A 19,474-nucleotide genomic window follows, 5' to 3' on the forward strand; every position below is an offset into this window, starting at 1 on the left:
AAAAAAAAAAAAAAAAAAAAAAAAACAAGAAGAAGAAGAAAAGAAAAAGAAAAAAAAAAAAAGAAAGGGTGTGTCCAGGGCAGGGTGTGGGTGCTTTGGTGAACTGCAGATTGCCACTGGAGACCTTGGGGCCCTGAGACAGATGGACAGATGTCCCCAGTTCCTGTTCCTTAGCTCCATTGAAGAACATGGAGTTTTCTTCTATAGCAGGAGCAGCTGTGACATTCTTGGACTCTCTTTAAAAGGCACATTAGTATTTTAAAGGTTCTGAGAAGTTGTACAGGAAAGAGCCTGTATCATTTTGCTTATCACAGCACTTTCCAAGGGCATTTAGCCTTGGAACCCCATGGAGCATCTCAAGGGACCAGTATGCCAAAGAATACCCTTTAGGAAATGTCGCAGACAGGGAAAGTGCCTGGGTTTTGGGATTCAACAGGCCATAGTTCAAATCCTCGTCTGCGACCTAGCAGGTGTTGGATCTTGGGCAAGTCTTATGCCTTCCAGAGCCCCTTTTCCTCAGGGTCATTGTGAGAACTAGGAAAAGCATGTGGGTAAATGGCACGTGGCTAGCTCTCTGGTTTTGAGGCATGCCTCTCCTTGTGAGGCCTGGCCCCGCCTCTTCCCTCCAGCCATGCTGTCTACATTACAGGCTCCACATGGGCTCCTGAAGCAGCAGTTAGGTGATGGGCTTGGTGGGAAGCTTGATTGGATTTCTCCTGTAGGAGCACAGTAGCTGATGCCCCTCACTTGGCACCTGTGTTGGCCCTGGCATCATGGACAACAGAAACACCCAGATGTACACAGAGGGTAGAATCAAGGTTCCAGGGACCCAGCCAAGCCCTGGCCTGAGGATCACCATAAAGCGGGCTGGTGTTGAGCCCACCATACCAGGAGTCAGCCAGGTAGGGACCTGCACCCAATGTTCTGATCCATTCACTCCTAGCTGGCACCTTTCCCTTCCCCTGCCCAGGCTTCTTCCCCAGCTGCTTTAATTAAGACTCTGTTAAAAATGGACATAAAACCCAATTCAAACTGGATTAAGCAGAAAAGAGAATACATCAGTTTGGGTAACTGACAAATGCATTCATAGACTTCAGGTATGGCTAGATCAAGGTGCTAAATGAGTATCTCTTGGCTCTATGCTGCTCTGTGTTGGATTCATTCTCAGGCAAGCTCTCCCTGCAAGATGGCAGGGATTACCCTGGCCACTCCAAGATTACATCTTCCCATCTTACATACTCTGGTTTAGCATTCCAACAGGAAGTGAGCCTCTTTGCAATAGTTGAAGCAAGCCTCTAGCATCACTGTCATTGGCCCAGATTGTGGTTAGATGCTCATCCTTGAACCAGTCACCATGGCAGTGAGGAGTGGTCTAGATCTCTTGATACAATGGAGACGAGACAGAGGTGACAGGTGGCTCCACTGAGCCCCATGGGCTGAATGGAGAAGAGAAGCTTCCCAAAAACAATGCTGGCTTCTGTAACGGAAAGAGCTACAGGGTGAGCAAACTCAGAATTGCCTGCTTGCTCTTCTAGGTGCCTTCCATGGCCTCCAAACTCCCATTGCAGCCTCCAGCCCAGCTTTATTCTCCTGACAGCTACTCAGGGCTTCCCTCCATGCCCCTCCACAGCGCCCGGCCTGCATCCTAAGCTTCCATCACACCTCTCAGCCTCTTTCCATCAAATATGTTTTTTTTTTTTTTTTTTTTTGAGATGGAGTCTCGCTCTGTCACCCAGGCTGGAGTGTAGTGGCCGGATCCTGGCTCACTGCAAGCTCCGCCTCCCAGGTTCACGCCATTCTCCTGCCTCAGCCTCCCCGAGTAGCTGGGACTACAGGCGCCCACCACCTCGCCTGGCTAGCTTTTTGTATTTTTTTTAGTAGAGACAGGGTTTCACCATGTTAGCCAGGATGGTCTCGATCTCCTGACCTTGTGATCTGCCCATCTCGGCCTCCCAAAGTGCTGGGATTACAGGCTTGAGCCACCGCGCCCGGCCAAATATGTTTGTTTGTTTGTTTGTTTGTTTGTTTTTGAGACGGAGTCTCGCTCTGTCGCCCAGGCTGGAGTGCAGTGGCCAGATCTCAGCTCACTGCAAGCTCCGCCTCCCGGGTTTACGCCATTCTCCTGCCTCAGCCTCCCGAGTAGCTGGGACTACAGGCGCCCGCCACCACGCCCGGCTAGTTTTTTTTTTTTTTTTTTTTTGTATTTTTTTTAGTAGAGACGGGGTTTCACTGTGTTAGCCAGGATGGTCTCGATCTCCTGACCTCGTGATCCGCCCGTCTCGGCCTCCCAAAGTGCTGGGATTACAGGCTTGAGTCACCGCGCCTGGCCTGTTTGTTTTTGAGACAGGCTCTCACTCTCTCACCCAGGCTGGAGTGCAGTGGCATGATCATGGCTCACTGCAGCTTTGAACTCCCAGGCTCAAGCAATCCTCCTGCCTCAGCCTCCTGAGTAGCTGGAACTATAGGTGTGGCATGTGCCATCACACCGAGCTAATTTTTTATTTTTTTGTAGAGACAAGGCTTTATCATGTTGCCCAGGCCGGTCTTGAACTCATGGGCTCAAGTGATCTGCCTGCCTCAGCCTCCCAAAGTGTTGGGATTATAAGGTGTAAGCCTCCGTGCCCGGCGTCTTTTTTTTTTTTAAGACAAGAGTCTTGTTCTGTTACCCAGGCTGGAGTGCAATGGTGTGATCTTGGCTCACTACAACCTCTGCCTCCTGGGTTCAAGCGATTTTCATCTAATTTTTTTGTATTTTTAGAAGAGATGGGATTTCACCATGTTGGACAGGCTGGTCTTAAACTCCTGACCCCAAGTGATCCACCCACCTCGGCCTCCCAAAGTGCTAAGATTACAGGTATGAGCCACCGCGCCCTGCCAGCCTCTTTTTGAATGTGCCAAGTAGCATGAACTGAAGAGCATAAAGAAGACCCTCCTCCCCATCCAGTTTCCTCAGGGCCAAAGATATCACCATTTAAAAAGTCAGCCAGTCGGGCGCGGTGGCTCATGCCTATAATCCCAGCACTTTGGGAGGCTGAGGTGGGTGGATCACCTGAGGTTAGGAATTCAAGACCACCCTGACCAACATGGAGAAACTCGGTCTCTAGTAAAAATACAAAATTAGCCTGGCATGGCGGCGCATGCCTGTAATCCCAGCAACTCGGGAGACTGAGGCAGGAGAATCACTTGAACCTGGGAGGTGGAGGTTGCGGTGAGCAGAGATTGCACCATTGCACTCCAGCCTGGGCAACAAGAGTGAAACTGTCTCAAAAATAAATAAAACAAACAAACAAATAAAATAAAATAAAAAGTCAGTCAGGTGCCATCATTCATGCCTGCAATCCCAACACTTTGGGAGACAGAGGTGGGTGGATTGCTTGAGCCCAGGAGTTACAGTCCAGCCTGGGCAACATAGTGAGACCCCCTCTCAAAAAAAAAAAAAAAAAAAGCCAGGTTCAGTGGCTCACACTTGTGATCCCAGCATTTAGGGAGGCAGAGGTGGGAGGACAGCTTGAGTCTGGGAGTCCGAGACCTGCCTGGGCAATATAGCGAGACCCCATTCTCCACAAAAAGGAAAAGAAAAAAACGACCAAAAAAAAGTCAACATGCCTTTAGGTATGTTCCCTGTAGCCTCTGTTATAAATCCTCGCTTTCCCTGGGGCAGGGAGAAGGCCTGGAGGGAGGAGGTTAGGACAGGAAGCTAGGAAGAGGAGGCTAGGAGAGAGGCTAGAGGTGAACATTCAGGGCTTCCTTCACCCACCCATTTATTTTTCCAACAAGCATCGTCATGGGGTCCCAGTCCCACCACTTACCCAGCTGTGTGACATTGGGCCCCTTGTCACTTCACCTCTTTGAGCCTCATTTGTTTTACGGTGAGGACTAACTGGTTAAATCCCTAGAAGGCACCTAGCACAGGCCCTGCCTCATAGTAGGTGCCTGTTAGTATTAGCTCACATCAGAATCTTGTATTATATCAAGGGCAATTAGTCAAGGCCATTTGTTTGGAGTTTGCTGACTCTGGTGATGCTTGGAGCTGGGTCTCAATCACTGGCTCCAGGTCACCCAGTAGGAGAGTGACAGACCATGATAGTGATCAAAACCCAGTTCAGGACAGGCACAGTGGCTCATGCCTGTAAGCCCAGCACTTTGGGAGACTGAGACGGGTGGATCGCTTGAGGTCAGAAGTTCGAGACCGGCCTGGCCTACAAAAAATAAAATACAAAAATTAGTTGGGCATAGTGGCACACACCTCTAATCCCACCTACTCGGGAAGCTGAGGCACGAGAATCGCTTGAACCCAGCAGGTGAAGGTTGCAGTGAGCTGAGATCTCGCCACTGCACTCCGGCCTGGGCAACAGAGTGAAACTCTCTCTCAAAAAATGAAATAGAAACTCAGTTCAAACTACAGCCTGCGTTTTGAAGGCATGCGAATTGTCAAAGGCCTCTCTTGGACTTTGTGAGAGTCTTGAGGTCCCCCAGGGTGCTCTTTCAAGCTGTCGTTAGGGCAATCCCCTTGTCTCGGGTACTAATCTGGACTCCAGTTCGTACCAGAGCCTTAAGTGCTGAGCAACAGCAACAGCAGGGCCAGCCCCCATCTCTGCCTCTTGGTTCGTGCTCACCCCCCTCCAACAGCTTCCCCAGTCAGGCACGGGATCTCCCTATCCTTGAGGCCAGGAGAGTGCCCAGGGAGGAGTGGGAGGGATCGCTCCAGAATGGGTACTCAATGCCAGCCCTCAAGCCAGTGCCATGGATATCTCTGTCCAGGTCATGTTTCCAGATGCTTCGGAAGTGGGCAGCAGGAAGCAGCTCTCATCAGCTGCAGGAGGGCCAGAGAAGGGGCCCAGATACAGAGACACATTCAAGGAGGGGCCTTCAGAGCTCAGGACACAGGAGCAGAGACCTCCAGCAAGACCAGGGTGAGCTGAGGGGCTTTCCAGAGAACAGGTCCAGGAGACAACGCCCTGTAGCCCACTTGCGAGGGAGAGAGAATGGAGAACTCCCAGGCCAAGGCAGCTCTACCTGCCACAGCACCTTGTCCTTCTCTTTCACTGCACCAGTTGCACTAAGGAGTTCGTGTTCACCTTTTGTCTGAACTCCCCCAATGAGACCACAAACATCTTTTATGTGTCTTGTTTGAGGAGCATCATGTACCTGGTTCAGCCTCAAAGCCCTCGTGCCTAGTACTATGCCTGACACATAGTAAATGTTCTATAAATATTGATTCACTAAGGCCGGGCGCAGTGGCTCACGCCTATAATCCCAGCAGTTTGGGAGGCCGAGGTGGGTGGATCACGAGGTCGGGAGATCGAGACCATCCTGGCGAACACAGTGACACTCCATCTCTACTGAAAATACAAAAAATTAGCCAGGCGTGGTGGTGGGCGCCTGTAGTCCCAGCTACTCTACTCGGGAGACTGAGGCAGGAGAATGGAGTGAACCCAGGAGGCGGAGCTTGCAGCGGGCCGAGATTGCACCACTATACTCCAGCCTGGGTGACAGAGTGAGACTGTCTTAGAAAAAAAAAAAAAATATATATATATATATATATATAGATANCGGCTCATTGCAACCTCTGCCTCCTGGGTTCAAGCAATTCTCCTCTCTCAGCTTCCCAAGTAGCTGGGACTAAAGGCGCCTGCCACCACGCACCGCTAATTTTTGTATTTTTAATAGAGACGGGGTTTCACCTTGTTGATTGGGCTGGTCTTGAGTTCCTGACCTAAGGTGATCCGCCTGCCTTGGCCTCCCAAAGTGCTGAGATTACAAACATGAACCATCGCACCCAGCCTGCACAATATTTTTAAAAGTGGTTTTACTCACGTTGAGTTTTTTAGTAGTACATTGGTATATATATAGATAGATAGATAGATTCACTGAATTAATAGAATAATGAACAAAAAAAGGTTGGGAGGCACAGGAACACATAAAATATACATGTAATTGTTTTCTAAATTTTGTATATATTTTAAATTTTCTACAACAAGAATATATTCAAAAAGAGAAAATCAAGAGCGAGCCAAAGAAGGCAACGTGAAAGGTTTGGGTAACAGAAATAATAAAGACTAGCTGGCTTAGTTGGATTTGACTATAACCAGAAACTCCTAAATAGCCTCCTCCACAAGAAAAGTTAGGAAAGACAACTCAAGCCAGGTCTGAGACCCACTGAGACAACTACTGCATACCGTGCTGGTGGAAACAGAAACCATTTAGGCATACCTGTTTCATCAACGCGGCAATTTGTTTAAACTGCCTTGAAACTACCTTTATCCTCACCCATTTCTGGAAATAGACCATGAGGAAATAGTTGGTGATTCAGGCAGTTTTATGCACAAAGATTTTCACTGTCACATTATCTTAAATACTAATAAATTGGGCCGGGTGCAGTGGCTCACGCCTGTAATCCCAGCACTTTGGGAGGCCGAAGTGAGTGGATCACCTGAGGTCAGGAGTTCAAGAGAAGCCTGGCCAACATGGTGAAACCCCGCCTCTACTAAAACTACAAAAAAATAAATAAATACTAAAAAATTGGAAACCCCTGAAGCGCCCACACAATAGGGAAATGGTTAATGATGGTTATCTATAAAATATGGAATTTTATACATTTAATAAACGTAAAAAACATATGAAGCATGTTTCTGAAGGATTTTTAGCATGGGAAAAATGTAGGCTATGATGTTAATTGAAGAAAGTAGACTAGGCCAGCCACAGTGGCTTACACCTGCAATCCCAGAACTTTGGGAGGTCAAGGTGGGAAGATCACCTGAGGTCAGGGATTTTAAATCAGCCTGGCCAACATGGCAAAACCCCATCTCTACTAAAAATATAAAATTAGCTGGGCTTGGTGGCACATGCCTGTAATCCCAGCTACTCGGGAGGCTAAGGCAGAAGAATCACTTGAACCCAGAAGGCGGAGGTTGCAGTGAGCCGAGATCACACCACTGCACTCCAGCCTGGGCAACAAGAGCGAAATTCCGTCTCAAAGAAAAAACAAAATATATATATATGTGTGTGTGTATGTGTGTGTGTGTGTGTGTGTATGTATGCAATGGCCAGGCACCATAGGTCACGCCTGTAATCTCAACACTTTGGGAGGTTGAAGTGGGAGGATTACTTAAGCCCAGGAGTTCAAGACCAGCCTGGACAACACTGTGAAACCCCATCTCTACAAAAAATATGATAAGATTAGCCAGGCATGGTGGCATATGCCTGTAGTCTCAGCTACTTGGGAGGCTAAGGCAGGAGGATTGCTTGAGCCCAGGAGGTGGAGGTTGCAGTGAGCTGAGATCATGCCACTGCATTCCAACCTGGGTGACACAGCAAGACTCTGTCTCAAAAAATGTAAGTATACATATGCATAGGAAGAAGCTTGGAGGAAATACTCCAGAATACTAAAGTGAGATCAGATAGACACAGCTTCAAATTTTGAAGTTATCTTTAGCTTTATGACCTTAGGCTCAAATCTCTCGTCTTCAATGCATCCCAGTTCTGATTTTTGTTTCATTTTTTTTTCTGAAAATAGTTTAAAAAATTACTATAAACTTTAAATTCTAGGCTGGACGCAATGGTGCACACCTCTAATCCCAGCACTTTGGGAGGCCGAAGTGGGAAGATTGCTTGAGCCCAGGAGTTCAAGACCAGCCTGGGCAACACAGTGAGACCTTGTCTCTACAAATAGTTTTGAAAGTTTAAATTTTAACTCCCCCAAACATTGACATCAAAGTATCTATGATTTGGGGAATTCCTGTGAGTCCTCCATTTGTCCTTCCAGGCATTAGGTATGCACCTATGGTATGCCTAACCCTATAGGAACATAGAACAGTGCCCCAGTCTGGGAGCTGAAGTGTCACTTTGTCTATTTGCTCCAGGAAGAAGCAGTCCTCTTGGGTCCCCCAGGAAGGGTCCCAGGAGCTGACAGCAGGCCAGGATCAGAGTGAGCTGGGGTTGCTGCCTTCCTGGGTTCCTGAAGGACCTGAAGGGCTGGGCTCCAGAAAGGAGATCGAGGGCCAGCAGAGGAGGCAACGGAACCAGGGAACCGGGGAGGATGAGCCTCCTGAGAGCTGCCAGGTACCCTCCTAGGAGATCTGGGAAGAAGGGTATGGAATGACCTACCACAGAGGAGGTGAAAGAGCCCCTCCCACCATGCCCTCCATTCTGGTGCATGTACCTGTAGTCCCAGCTACTTGGCAGGCTGAGGCAGGGGGATCCCTTGAGCCCAGAAGGTCAAGGCTGCAGTGAGCTGTGTTCAGGCCACTGCACTCCAGCCTGGGTTACAGAGTGTTTGCTCCCCTCTGTGCCCTGAAGATGTCAAGCACTCAGTCTGTGGGTCACTGGACTATTCCCCCAGCCTACATCACAAGCATTTAAGTCTTGTTTCCAGGCCGGGCGTGGTGGCTCACGCCTGTTAATCCCAGCACTTTTGGAGGCCAAAGCAGGCGGATCACCTGAGGTAGAGACCAGCCTGGCCAACATGGTGAAACCTCGTCTCTACTAAAAATATAAAATTAGCCAGGTGTGGTGGCGCATGCCTGTAATCCCAGCTACTCAGGAGGCCAAGGCAGGAGAATCACTTGAACGGGGGATGTGGAAGTTGCAGTGAGCTGAGATCGCGCCATTGCACTCCAACCTGGGTGATGAGAGCAAAACTCCGTCTCAAAAAAATAAATAAATAAAATAAAAATAAGTCTTGTTTCCAGAGTGGCCCCACGGTATGTCAGTGGGTGCAGCGGGGAGGGAGGAGGTGCCAGGTTCTGTATACAGATAATATTGGGACATGCTGAGTTTAACAAAGCCGAAACAGGTTTCTGTATGCTAGGATATCCTGGAAGCAGTTTACTAGCTGCTGAGCCTTTGTAAGATTTTGCAAGATACGATTAGAGGCCAGGCGCCGTGGCTTGTGCCTGTAATCCGAGCACTTTGGGAGGCTGAGGCGGGAGGATTGCTTGAGCCCAGGAGTTTGAGATCAGGGCAACACGGTGAAACCCCGTCCCTACAAAAAATACAAAAGTTAGCTGGATGTGGTGGCACATGTCTGTGGCCCCAGCTACTCCAGATACTGAGATGGGAGGATCCCCTGAGCCTGGGGTCAAGGTAGCAGTGAGCCAAGATCATACCACTGTGCTCCAGCCTGGGTGACAGAGTGAGACCTTGTCTCAAAAAAAAAAAAAAGATATGGTTAGAGTATATTGCTTTTCCCAAACTTATTTGACCACAAAATCTTTTTTTATTTTAAGTTTTTTTTTTTTTGAGACGGAGTCTCACTCTGTCACCCAGGTTGGAGTGCAGTGGCACGATCTCGGCTCACTGCAAGTTCTGCCTTCCAGGTTCACGCCATTCTCCTACCTCAGCCCCCAAGTAGCTGGGACTACAGGCACCCGCCACCATGCCTGGCTAATTTTTTTGTATTTTTAGTAGAGACAGGGTTTCACCATGTTAGCCAGGATGGTCTCAGTCTCCTGACTTTGTGATCCGCCTGCCTCAGCCTCCCAAAGTGCTGGGATTACAGGTGTGAGCCACCGCACCTGGCCTTGTAAGATTTATTTTTAACAGCTTCAGTGAGGTATAATTGGCATACACTTGCATATACTTCAAGTGTACAATTTAATGTTTTGACATATGTACACACCCACAAAACCATCCCCACAATCAAGAAAGCAAACATAGCGTTCTTTCTAACCATTTCCTCGTTCCCTTTTTTTTTTTTTTTTTTTTTTTTTTGAGACGGAGTCTCGCTCTGTCGCCCAGGCTGGAGTGCAGTGGCACGATCTCGGCTCACTGCAAGCTCCGCCTCCCGGGTTCACGCCATTCTCCTGCCTCAGCCTCCTGAGTAGCTGGGACTACAGGCGCCCGCCACCGCGCCCGGCTAATTTTTTGTATTTTTAGTAGAGACGGGGTTTCACCATGGTCTCAATCTCCTGACCTCGTGATCCGCCCGTCTCGGCCTCCCAAAGTGCTGGGATTACAGGCGTGAGCCACCGCGCCCGGCCTCCTCGTGCCCTTTCTCATCCCCCCTCCCACTAGTCTTCTATCCCCAGGCAACCACCAACTGTCACTATAGATTTGTTTGTATTTCATGGAATTTTACACAAATCAAATGGAATTGACAGTGGACATTCTTTCTCTCTGGTTCGTTCACGTTCACATGACTATTGAGATTTCCATCTAGGCCGAGTCAGTGGCTTTCAGCCTGAATCCCAGCACTTGGGAGGCGAGGGCGTAAATACCCTGAGGTCCAATTCGGACCAGCTTGGCCAACCTGGTGAAACACCATTCTACTAAAAATATAAAAACTAGCCCAGGCGAGGGCGGGTGCGGGGCTCACGCTGTAATCCCACAACTTTGGGAAGCCAAGGTGGGTCACCCAGGTCACGGAGATCAGACCATCTTGGCTAACATGGTGAAACCCCGTCTTTACCAAAAATATATAAAAAAAGACCGGGCGCGGTAGCTTCACACCTGAATCCAGCACTTGGAGCCGAGGCGGGGCAGATCACTGAGGTCAGGAGATCGAGATCAATCTTGGCTAACACAGTGAAACCCCGTCTCCTACAAAAATATAAAAAAAATTAGCCAGGCGTGGCGGAGGGCGCCTGTAAGTCCCAGCTACTCGGAGGCTAGGCAGGAGAATGGCGTGAACCCAGGGGGAGCTTTGCAGTGAGCCGAGATGGCCACTGCACTCAGCTGGGCAACTCAGCGAGACTCCATCTCAAAAAAATAAATAATAAATAAAAATTAGCTGGGCATGTGGCAGGCCGCATGTAATCCAAGCTCTCAGGAGTGAGGCAGGAGCATCACTGGAACCACGGAGCAGAGGTGCAGTGAGCCAAGATTGCGCCATTGCACTCCAGCCTGAAGGAATAAGGAGCGAGACTCTTCTCAAAAAAAAAAAAAAAAGAGAGAGAGAAAAAGAAAGAGATTCATGTATTGTGTGTATCAACATGTTGTTCTTTTTGTTGCTCAGTAATATTTCCATTCTATGGATATACCACAATATACCACATTTCTTTTCTTTGTTTTCTTTTCTTTTCTTTTCTTTTTTTTTGACATGGAGTCTTGCCCTATTGCCCAGGCTGGAATGCAGTGGTGTGATCTTGGCTCACTGCAACCTCTGCCTCCCGGGTTCAAGTGATCCTCCCACCTCAGTCTCCTGAGTGGCTGGGATTACAGGCACACACCACCACGCCCAGCTAATTTTTGTATTTTTAGTAGAGACAGGGTTTCACCATGTTGGCCAGGCTGGTCCCGAACTCCTAACCTCATGTGATCCACCCACTTAGGCCTTTATTTATTTATTTATTTATTTATTTATTTAAGAGACAGAGTCTCACTCTGTCTCCCAGGCTAGAGTGCAGTGGTGTGATCATGGCTTATTGCAACCTCCACCTCCTGGGTTCAAGTGATTCTCATGCCTCAGCCTCCCAAATAGCTGAGATTACAGGCATGAGCCACCATGCCTAGCTAATTTTATATTTTTAGTAGAGATGGAATTTCGCCATATTGGCCAGGCTGGTCATGAATTCCTGACTTCAAGTGATCCACCTGCCCCTCGGCCTCCCAAAATTCTGAGATTGCAGGTGTGTGCCACCACGCCTGGCCAAAACCCCTCTTTTTAAGGAGCCTTGTGAAGGATTCTTATTCTTTGAAACATCCCTTGGAAAATCCCATTTAAGGCTGGGCGTGGTGGCTCATGCCTGTAAATCCCAGCACTTCGGGAGGCTGAGGCAGGAGGAATACTTGAGCCCAGGAGTTCAAGACCAGCCTGAGCAACATAATGAGACCTCATCTCTACCAAAAATTTAAAAATATCAGCCAGGCGTGGTGATAGATATCTGTAGTCCCAGCCACTTGGGAGGCTGAAGCAGGGGGATCCCTTGAGCCTAGGAGGTTAAGGCTGCAATGAGCTGTGTTCGTGCCACTGTACTCTAGCCTGGGTGACAGAGTGAGACTTGTCTCAAAAAAGAGAAAAAAATAAAACACACACACACACACACACACACACACACACACACACACACACACAAGAAAATCCTATTTAAAGGGGATCTTCTCAATTTTCCATGCTCTCATTCCACTCCCGCAGGGAAGTGTGGTTCTTTGGGTAGGCCACGCCTTCTCTGGGCTTCAATTTCTTCACCCCTCAAAATGTAGGAGTACCTGTGCTGCCTTCTAGGGGCACTGGGAGAATTAAGTAAGATGACGCCTGAAGTGCTGGGATCCTAGTAAGCGTGTCGTAACTGGTCTCCAGTTCACCTGGAGCTTTGAGGTTCACCTGGGAACCAGGATGGAGCTCCCCAGCCTTAGTGTCCTTGTCCTTGGCAGGGCCCCGGATATCAATCCACCCTCGGTCACCAGGCAGACATGGTGCAGCCAGCAGAGCCTTGCTGCCCCTTGGCCGGCCGTGGCCAGCCTCTGGGAGACAAGCGCCCCAAGGAGGCAGATGTGCCACACATCAGGCCACAGGAGGCTCCGCCAGAGCCCAGCCCAGGGGTACATGGGGACAGCTCTCAGGAAGCAATGCCCCCAATGTCCATGGTGGCTCCAGAGGAAAAGATAGCCAGCTCCTTCCTGCCATCCACGCCTGGACCTACAAAAACAAAAGGAGGGTAAGTCACCCTCCAGTGCCATCCCCTGCCCCCAACAAGGATGCCCTTCTGCTGAGTTTCAGGTGAGGTGAATTCTAGTCCAGACTGCTCCTGACCCGGTAGAGGACCTTGGGCAAGTCATGCTCCCCTGGGTCTCAATTTCCCCATCTGTGTAACGGCTGGAATACCAGAATTCTTGGTTCCGTGAGCCTGTATACATGAGGATGTGGGGAAATAAGGAGCCCCCTGAAATGAGAAGGCCAAGGGGATGAGGCTGGGGTGGAACTGAGTGTCCTCGGGGCTGAGAGGGGAGGGTAGCGGGGCAAACCTTCAGCTGAGCCCTTCTCCCACCTGCGGGTTTCTCCTCTATTCAGGGGTGAGGCTGTGGAGACCCAGCCAGCACCGGGGCCTCTTCCTCCACCAGTAAGTAGGGCCATAATGGGAATGGGGACAGGCTGTGTAGGGGAAGGGCAGGGGGGATCAGGAGGAGGAAAAGGGCAGAGGCAGATATGGCATGTCAAAACCCTATTTGGAGTCAAACTGAAGAAGGTGTGTGTGGCTGTGTGTGAAAGTGCACATGGATGTGCACACGTGTGTGTGTGTGCCTGTGTGTGTATTCTGAGTGGGCGTCAAGAATGCTCCTATGCTCTGGAGCCCTTGGGTCCATCCCAGGTGGTGGCTTCTTCCACATCAGCATGGATTTCTTCCACCCATTTGCCCTCGGCCACAGCCACACAATCCAAAGTGTCCCTGAACACCTGGGAGGCTTCCCCAACCTCTCCCAGACACCCTCCCCACCCCCGGCTCTGCCACTTCCTAGTTCTTTGACCTGACCCGGCAACCTGCAAATACACAGTCACTAGCATGCCCTGCCAGCACCTGCCCTGTCTCATCCTGCTGTGTTCATTGGCAAAACCCCACCCTGGCTAAACCCACCCAGCCTTGTACCCATGTTGAGCAGCTCAACGCGGCTGGAGAACATCCTGTCTTGTTGATGAGTTTCACTTTCAAGCAGTAACCACTCATGCCAGGTGCTGCTGGCAAGTCTCACTTTTCCATGGCCACACCGCCCTCCCCTCTGCTCCAGGTTATCATTTCACAACAGCATCCTCCGTGCCCCTCATCTCACCTGTGTGTCACTGACAAACAGAAGCATCAGATGAGAAGCATTCCCAAACCCACCACACTCCCTGCCTTGATTTGGCTGCAATGGGAGCTGTGAAGATGGGCCCCAGGTCCCATGGCTGTCTCCCCACTTATTCATTAGCTCTCGTCCCCTCCCCCACCACATGATCCCTCTCTGCATTACTACGGGATGAGTCCATCAGCATACAAACATGGCTTAGCCTCCACAATATCAAAAGCTGCCTTTCTTTATTTTTTTTCCTTTTTTTTTTTCTTTTTTTTTTTTTTTTTTTTGAGACAGAACCTCTGTTGCCCAGGCTGGAGTGCAGTGGTGTGATCACGGCTCACTGCAACCTCCACCTCCCGGGTTCAAGCTAGTCTCAGCCTCCTGAGTAGCTGGGACTACAGGCGTGCACCAGCATGCCCCACATCAAAAGCCATCTTTCTTTGCTCCCCTTTGCAGCATCATCCCTCAATAATTGTCCCCCTCACCTCCTCTGCTTGTCTTTTCTCAACACCTCCCCATATGAGAGCTTTTATCGGGGTCTCCATAATCTCCATCTGGCTTATCAAATGGAAAAGCTCTGTCCTTACAGAGCCCACCTCAAAACAGCAGAAGACACAGCGGCTCCCTCTCTTCTTCTCAATGCTGCCTTCTGCAGGCTCTGTGACAGCCCCACTTTGATTCTCCTCCCATGTCACTAGCGACTCCTTCTCAGTCTCCCTCCCTAGTTCCTCCTCATCTTCTCCACCCTCAGGGCTCCGCGCTCTGGTCTCCCATCTCCATTCTCTGCCTGGATGATCTTATTCGGTCCCTCTGATGATTCCCAAATCCACATCTTCAGGCGAGACTTTGCCTTTTTTTTTTTTAATTGACACAGGCTAGAGTGTCAATGTTGCCCAGGCTGGAGTGCAGTGGTACAGTCTCAGCTCACTGCAACCTCTGTCTCTGAGATTCAAGCGATTCTCTTGCCTCAGCCTCCCGAGTAGGTGGGATTACAGGCACGCACCACCTCACCTGGCTAATTTTTGTATTTTTAGTAGAGACGGGGTTTCACCATATTGGCCAGGCTGCTCTCGAACTCCTTACCTCAGGTGATCCGCCCACCATGGCCTCCCAAAGTGCTCAGATTACAGGCGTGAGCCACCGCACCCAGTCATAGACCTTGCTTTTAAATTCCATGTTCACATATACAATGGTCTACTTGAATTCCCTCTGGCTGGCTAATTCACTTCTCAAACATGACCACAGCAGTCTTCTTCAGTCCAGCAAATGACACTGCCTTTCTCACCCAAGGGGCTCAGGCAACCCAGCTCAAAATCACCTGATTCCTCCTTTTCTCTCGATAATCCTTTCACGTGTGTCAACAAGCCCTGTTTAGTGCTACCTACAAAATAAATCCTGAATCCGTCCCTTCTTTCCACCCCCTCTTTCATTACCCTAGTCCAAGCCTCATCTTCTTAGAATAAGATCCAAAATCTTCACCAAGATCCATAAAGCCCTATGTCTAGCCACTCTGGTCTGACCTCCAGCCTTTGAATATGCTAAGCCTAGTCTCACCTCAGGGCCTTTGAGTGTGCCTGTGCCTGAACTCCTCCCCATAGACAGTCTAATGGCTAACTCTTTTGAGTCATTCACTTTTCAGTTTCGACATCAGTTTTTCCACAAGGCCTTCCCTGGCCAGCCGATCTCAAGGAACCTGTCAGCCACACTCTGCTTATCACATTGCCCTGTTTTATTGTCTTTGTAGTACTTTCTCCCTCTGACATGATCTTTAAGTTGTCAACCTATTCATCATCTAGAACACAAGCTCCCTGAGGGCAGCCTCGCTAATTGACTTACCCTCTGTGTTTTGTCCCTCAAACAATGCCCAGCACATGGTAGGTACTCAACAGGAATGTGGTGAATAAATGAATGGATGGGAATAAGACAAGGTACCTCTCTGAACTGGTGAGAAGTCAGGTGAGAAATAGGAACTAGGCTGGATGCGGTGGCTTATGCCTATAATCCCAGCACTTTGGGAGGCCAAGGTGGGTGGGTCACCTGAGGTCAGGGGTTCGGGACCTGCCTGGCCAAAATACAAAAATTAGTCAGGCATGGTGGCGTGCACCTGTAGTCCCAGCTACTCAGGAGGCTGAGGCAGGAGAATCGCTTGAACCTGTGAGGCAGAGGATGCAGTGAGCCAAGATCGCACCACTGCACTCCATCCCGAGCAACAGAGCATGACTCTGTCTTGGAAAAAAAAAAGAGAGAGAGAGAAATAAGAACTATTCCTTGCCTGTGCGTTTCCACCTTTTCCCCATCCCTACCCCATGCACAGAGTGGGCTGGATACTGTGGGGGAGAAGAGGAGAGGGCACAATTTGGCTCCGCAAGTACATACTGAGTCTCTGTGGCATACCAGGCCCAGTGCTTGGAGGGAAAGGACAAGGAAAGCCGAGGAGGGCCCCTGCTCCCTGCTCCGGAGGATGTAGCTGAGCTGGTGGCACCACAAGAGATGAGAGTCCTGGACAGGAGGTCCTGCAGGCACTCAGAGGAGCCCTGGGACCATTGGGTAGCTTTCTGGAGAGGGGGGACTGATATTAGACTATACAGAGGGAATGGAATACGGACAGAGCCAGGGAGTAGAAAGGGGAGTAGCCAGGGATGGGTGCAGTGGCTCACGCCTGTAATCCGAGCACTTTGGGAGGCCGAGGCAGGTGGATCACTTGAGGTTAGAGTTCGAGACCAGCTTGGCCAACACGGGGAAATCCCGTCTCTACTAAAAATACAAAAAAATTAGCCAGGCATGGTGGCAGGCACCTATAATCCCAGCTACTCAGGGGGCCGAGGCAGGAGAATCACTTGAACCCGGGAGGCAGAGGCTGCAGTGAGCTGAGATGGCGCCATCGCACCCTAGCCTGGGGGACAAGAGCGAGACTTTGTCTCAAAAAAAAAAACCCCACAAAAAATTAGCTGGGCATGGTGGCAGGTGCCTGTAGTCCCGGCTACTCGGGAGGCTGAGGCAGGAGAATCACTTGAACCCAGGAGGCAGAGACTGCAGTGAGCTGAGATCGTGCCATTGCACTCCAGCCTAGGCAGCGAATGAAACTCCGTCTCAAAAAAAAAAAAAGCAAAGAAAAGAAAGGGCAGCCAGGCAGCAGCAGACCCATCACAAGGAAAGTTACAGAGATAGGAAAGAAGGTGAATGAAGACTGACAATGGAGGGCCATCATCTGGGCCTCATGGGACAAGCATATTGGATACGATGGTCAGAGCGGCTGAAAAGCTAGGCTGGCTGTGATACGAAGCATCCAGTATGTGAGGCAGGCTCACCATGTACTGGTTACCAACTTGTCTGAGTCCAGTGAGGCAGAATATCCATACATACATGTTATATAAAACGGGTTTATTACTAAAGATGGGCAGCAAAGGACAACAGAAGCATGGGATCCACTGTGAGCCTGGCCCCCAAGGCTCAGGAAAGCTGTCTGGGGCAGAGGGAGTCTTGTCTACATGTGCCCCACTTGCTGAGGGACCCCAGAAAGCAGCTCACCCTGGGTTTTATACTTCAAGGTGACATGCTTTGCTGGGCTAAAGCCTTGAAGGCTGTCCTACTTCTGGGGCTCAGGGGAGTGGAACAGATAGATCCTGGGGGTGTTGCGGCCAGTCCCTCTCTATCTTAGGATATTGCATTCCCAGCATATTCTTTAACTATATAATCTTCAGAACTATATAATTCTTTAACTACATAATCATTTTTAACAAGTGAAAAATGAGAGAGAACTAGGTGGGTCTAAGGCCCACCTGCACCCGGAGACCCATCCTGCACAGTCCTAGAGTGGAGCATTTGGCCTTAGCACTCTAATGTCCCTCTTAACACCTTGCACAAAGCTAGAAGAATAAATACTAGATTAGAGCATCCCGAGGCTGGGGACTAGGCACCCCTGTATCCACGTGACTGCACATGTGGCACAGGTGGATGAAGGGATGGGCGTGACGGTCACAGGGAGCCCCCGCAGGCTCAGGGGTAGCAGAGCTGTGACACAAGAGCTGCACAGAGGTCAACCCAGTAGTCTGTGCAGGACACGTGGTGCCAGGTCGAAGGGGCTCAGAGAAGGCGGGAGGAGGAATCCAGGTGTGTAAGGGCTAGAGAAGCTGGAAGGAAAGATGTCAGGGGCTTGGCACCATTATTCACCCATAGGCTGAGTGCCTGCTGGGAGCAGAGCTTGGTGCGGGGTCCTGAAATAATAGGACATATTCTGAGACAGACCCCTACCCACCTTGGGGCTCAGAGTCTGTGTCTGCGACAGGGGCAGAGGCCTCGGACTTCGGAAGCCCTGTAGTCGCCAGAGGGCCAACATGACAGTGAGGCTGGATTCATGGCCACCATCTTGGGCCCCCAATATCACAATGGAGTGGGAGCCCCAGAACTGCCTTTTTTTTTTTTTTCTTTTTTGAGACAGGGTCACATTCTGTCGCCCATGCTAGAGTGCAATGGCACAATCTTGGCTCACTGCAGCCTCCGCCTCCTGGGCTCAAGTAATCCTCCCACCTCAGCCCCTTCAAGTAGCTGGTAGTACAGGCGTGAGCCACCATGCCTGGCTAATTTTTGTGTTTTCTGTAGAGACAGGGTTCCATCATGTTGCCCAGGCTGTTCTCAAACTCCTGAGCTCAAGCGATCCACCTGCCTCAGCATCCCGAAGTGTTAGGATTACAGGCATGAGCCACCGCGCCCAGCCCAGAACTGCTTTTGATTGCTAGTTTGTTTTAGGCTTCACAGAAATTGAGCATTTGCCTTTAATTCAGGAAAACAATTAAAGGAGTTCTTGGCATGGGAAAATCGGGTCTCCTTTCTAGGCTTCAGAATACTCAACTAGAATTTTTTTTTTTTTTTTTTTTTTTTTTTTTTTGAGATGGAATTTTGCTCTTGTTGCCCAGGCTGAAGTTGCAATGGTGTGATCGCAGCTCACCTCAACCTCCGCCTCCCAGGTTTAAACAATTCTCCTGCCTCAGCCCTCCCCAGTAGCTGGGATTACAGGCATGTGAAAAACACCCAGCTAATTTTGCATTTTTAGCAGAGACGGGGTTTCTCCATGTTGGTCAGGCTGGTCTCAAACTCCCTACCTCAGGTGATCTCAAACTCCCTACCTCAGGTGATCCACCCGCCTCAGCTTCCCAAAGTGCTGGGATTACAGGTTGAATTATTTTCAACCCTACTGCTTGCTAAGCGTCTACTCTGTCCAAGTGCTTTATTTACATTATCTTGCTTCTCAGACGTCACTGAGAAAAGTGAAATAATCAGTGTTTAGTTAACATACATATTGAGGACGACATACCAAACACAGTTGTGAAACTGGTGACTTCATAGTGAATGGAGCTCGTGACCTAGTTGGCGGAAAGTCTAGACCATTACATGTCAACAAATAAATACAGTTTAGGCCGGGTGCAGTGGCTTACGCCTGTAATCCCAACACTTTGAGTGGCTGAGGTGGGCAGATCACTTGAGGCCAGGAGTTTGAGACCAGCCTAGGCAACATGGCAAAACCCCGTCTCCACTAAAAATACAAAAAAATTAGCCGGGCTGTGGTGGCGCACACCTGTGATCCCACCTACTTGGGAGGCTGAGGCATGAGAATCACTTGAACCCGGGAGGCAGAAGTTACAGTGAGCCAAGATCATGCCACTGCACTCCAGCCTGGGAGACAGAACGAGACTCTGTCTCAAAAAAAAAAAAAAAAAAAAAAAAAAGCCCTGTGGAACGGGCCACCCCACCCCCCCCTGACCCGGGGTCT

At 49.7% G+C, this 19,474-nt stretch overlaps 1 protein-coding gene across 5 annotated transcripts in view; it reads left to right on the plus strand.

Annotated features, from left to right (window-relative positions):
* SPATA21 (spermatogenesis associated 21) overlaps positions 1–19,474 on the plus strand; it is a 64,405-nt gene that overhangs the window by 6,179 nt on the left and 38,752 nt on the right. For 4 of the 5 annotated variants that reach the window (XR_001884013.1, XR_001884014.1, XM_017865272.1 and 1 more), the window contains exons 3-7: positions 723–902; positions 4,762–4,913; positions 7,863–8,061; positions 12,313–12,596; positions 12,950–12,998. Coding sequence is in view for 3 of the 5 variants with exons in the window: in XM_017865272.1 (XP_017720761.1) it covers positions 774–902; positions 4,762–4,913; positions 7,863–8,061; positions 12,313–12,596; positions 12,950–12,998 (813 nt within the window). In the remaining 2 variants the exon portion in view is untranslated. Of the gene's footprint in view, positions 1–722; positions 903–4,761; positions 4,914–7,862; positions 8,062–12,312; positions 12,597–12,949; positions 12,999–19,474 lie in introns of those variants that run through there. The other variant, XM_017865274.1, reaches the window with a different exon arrangement.

This window comes from Rhinopithecus bieti, unplaced genomic scaffold, assembly GCF_001698545.2.
Source record: "Rhinopithecus bieti isolate Rb0 unplaced genomic scaffold, ASM169854v2 scaffold_81031, whole genome shotgun sequence".
Taxonomy (NCBI): domain Eukaryota; kingdom Metazoa; phylum Chordata; class Mammalia; order Primates; family Cercopithecidae; genus Rhinopithecus; species Rhinopithecus bieti.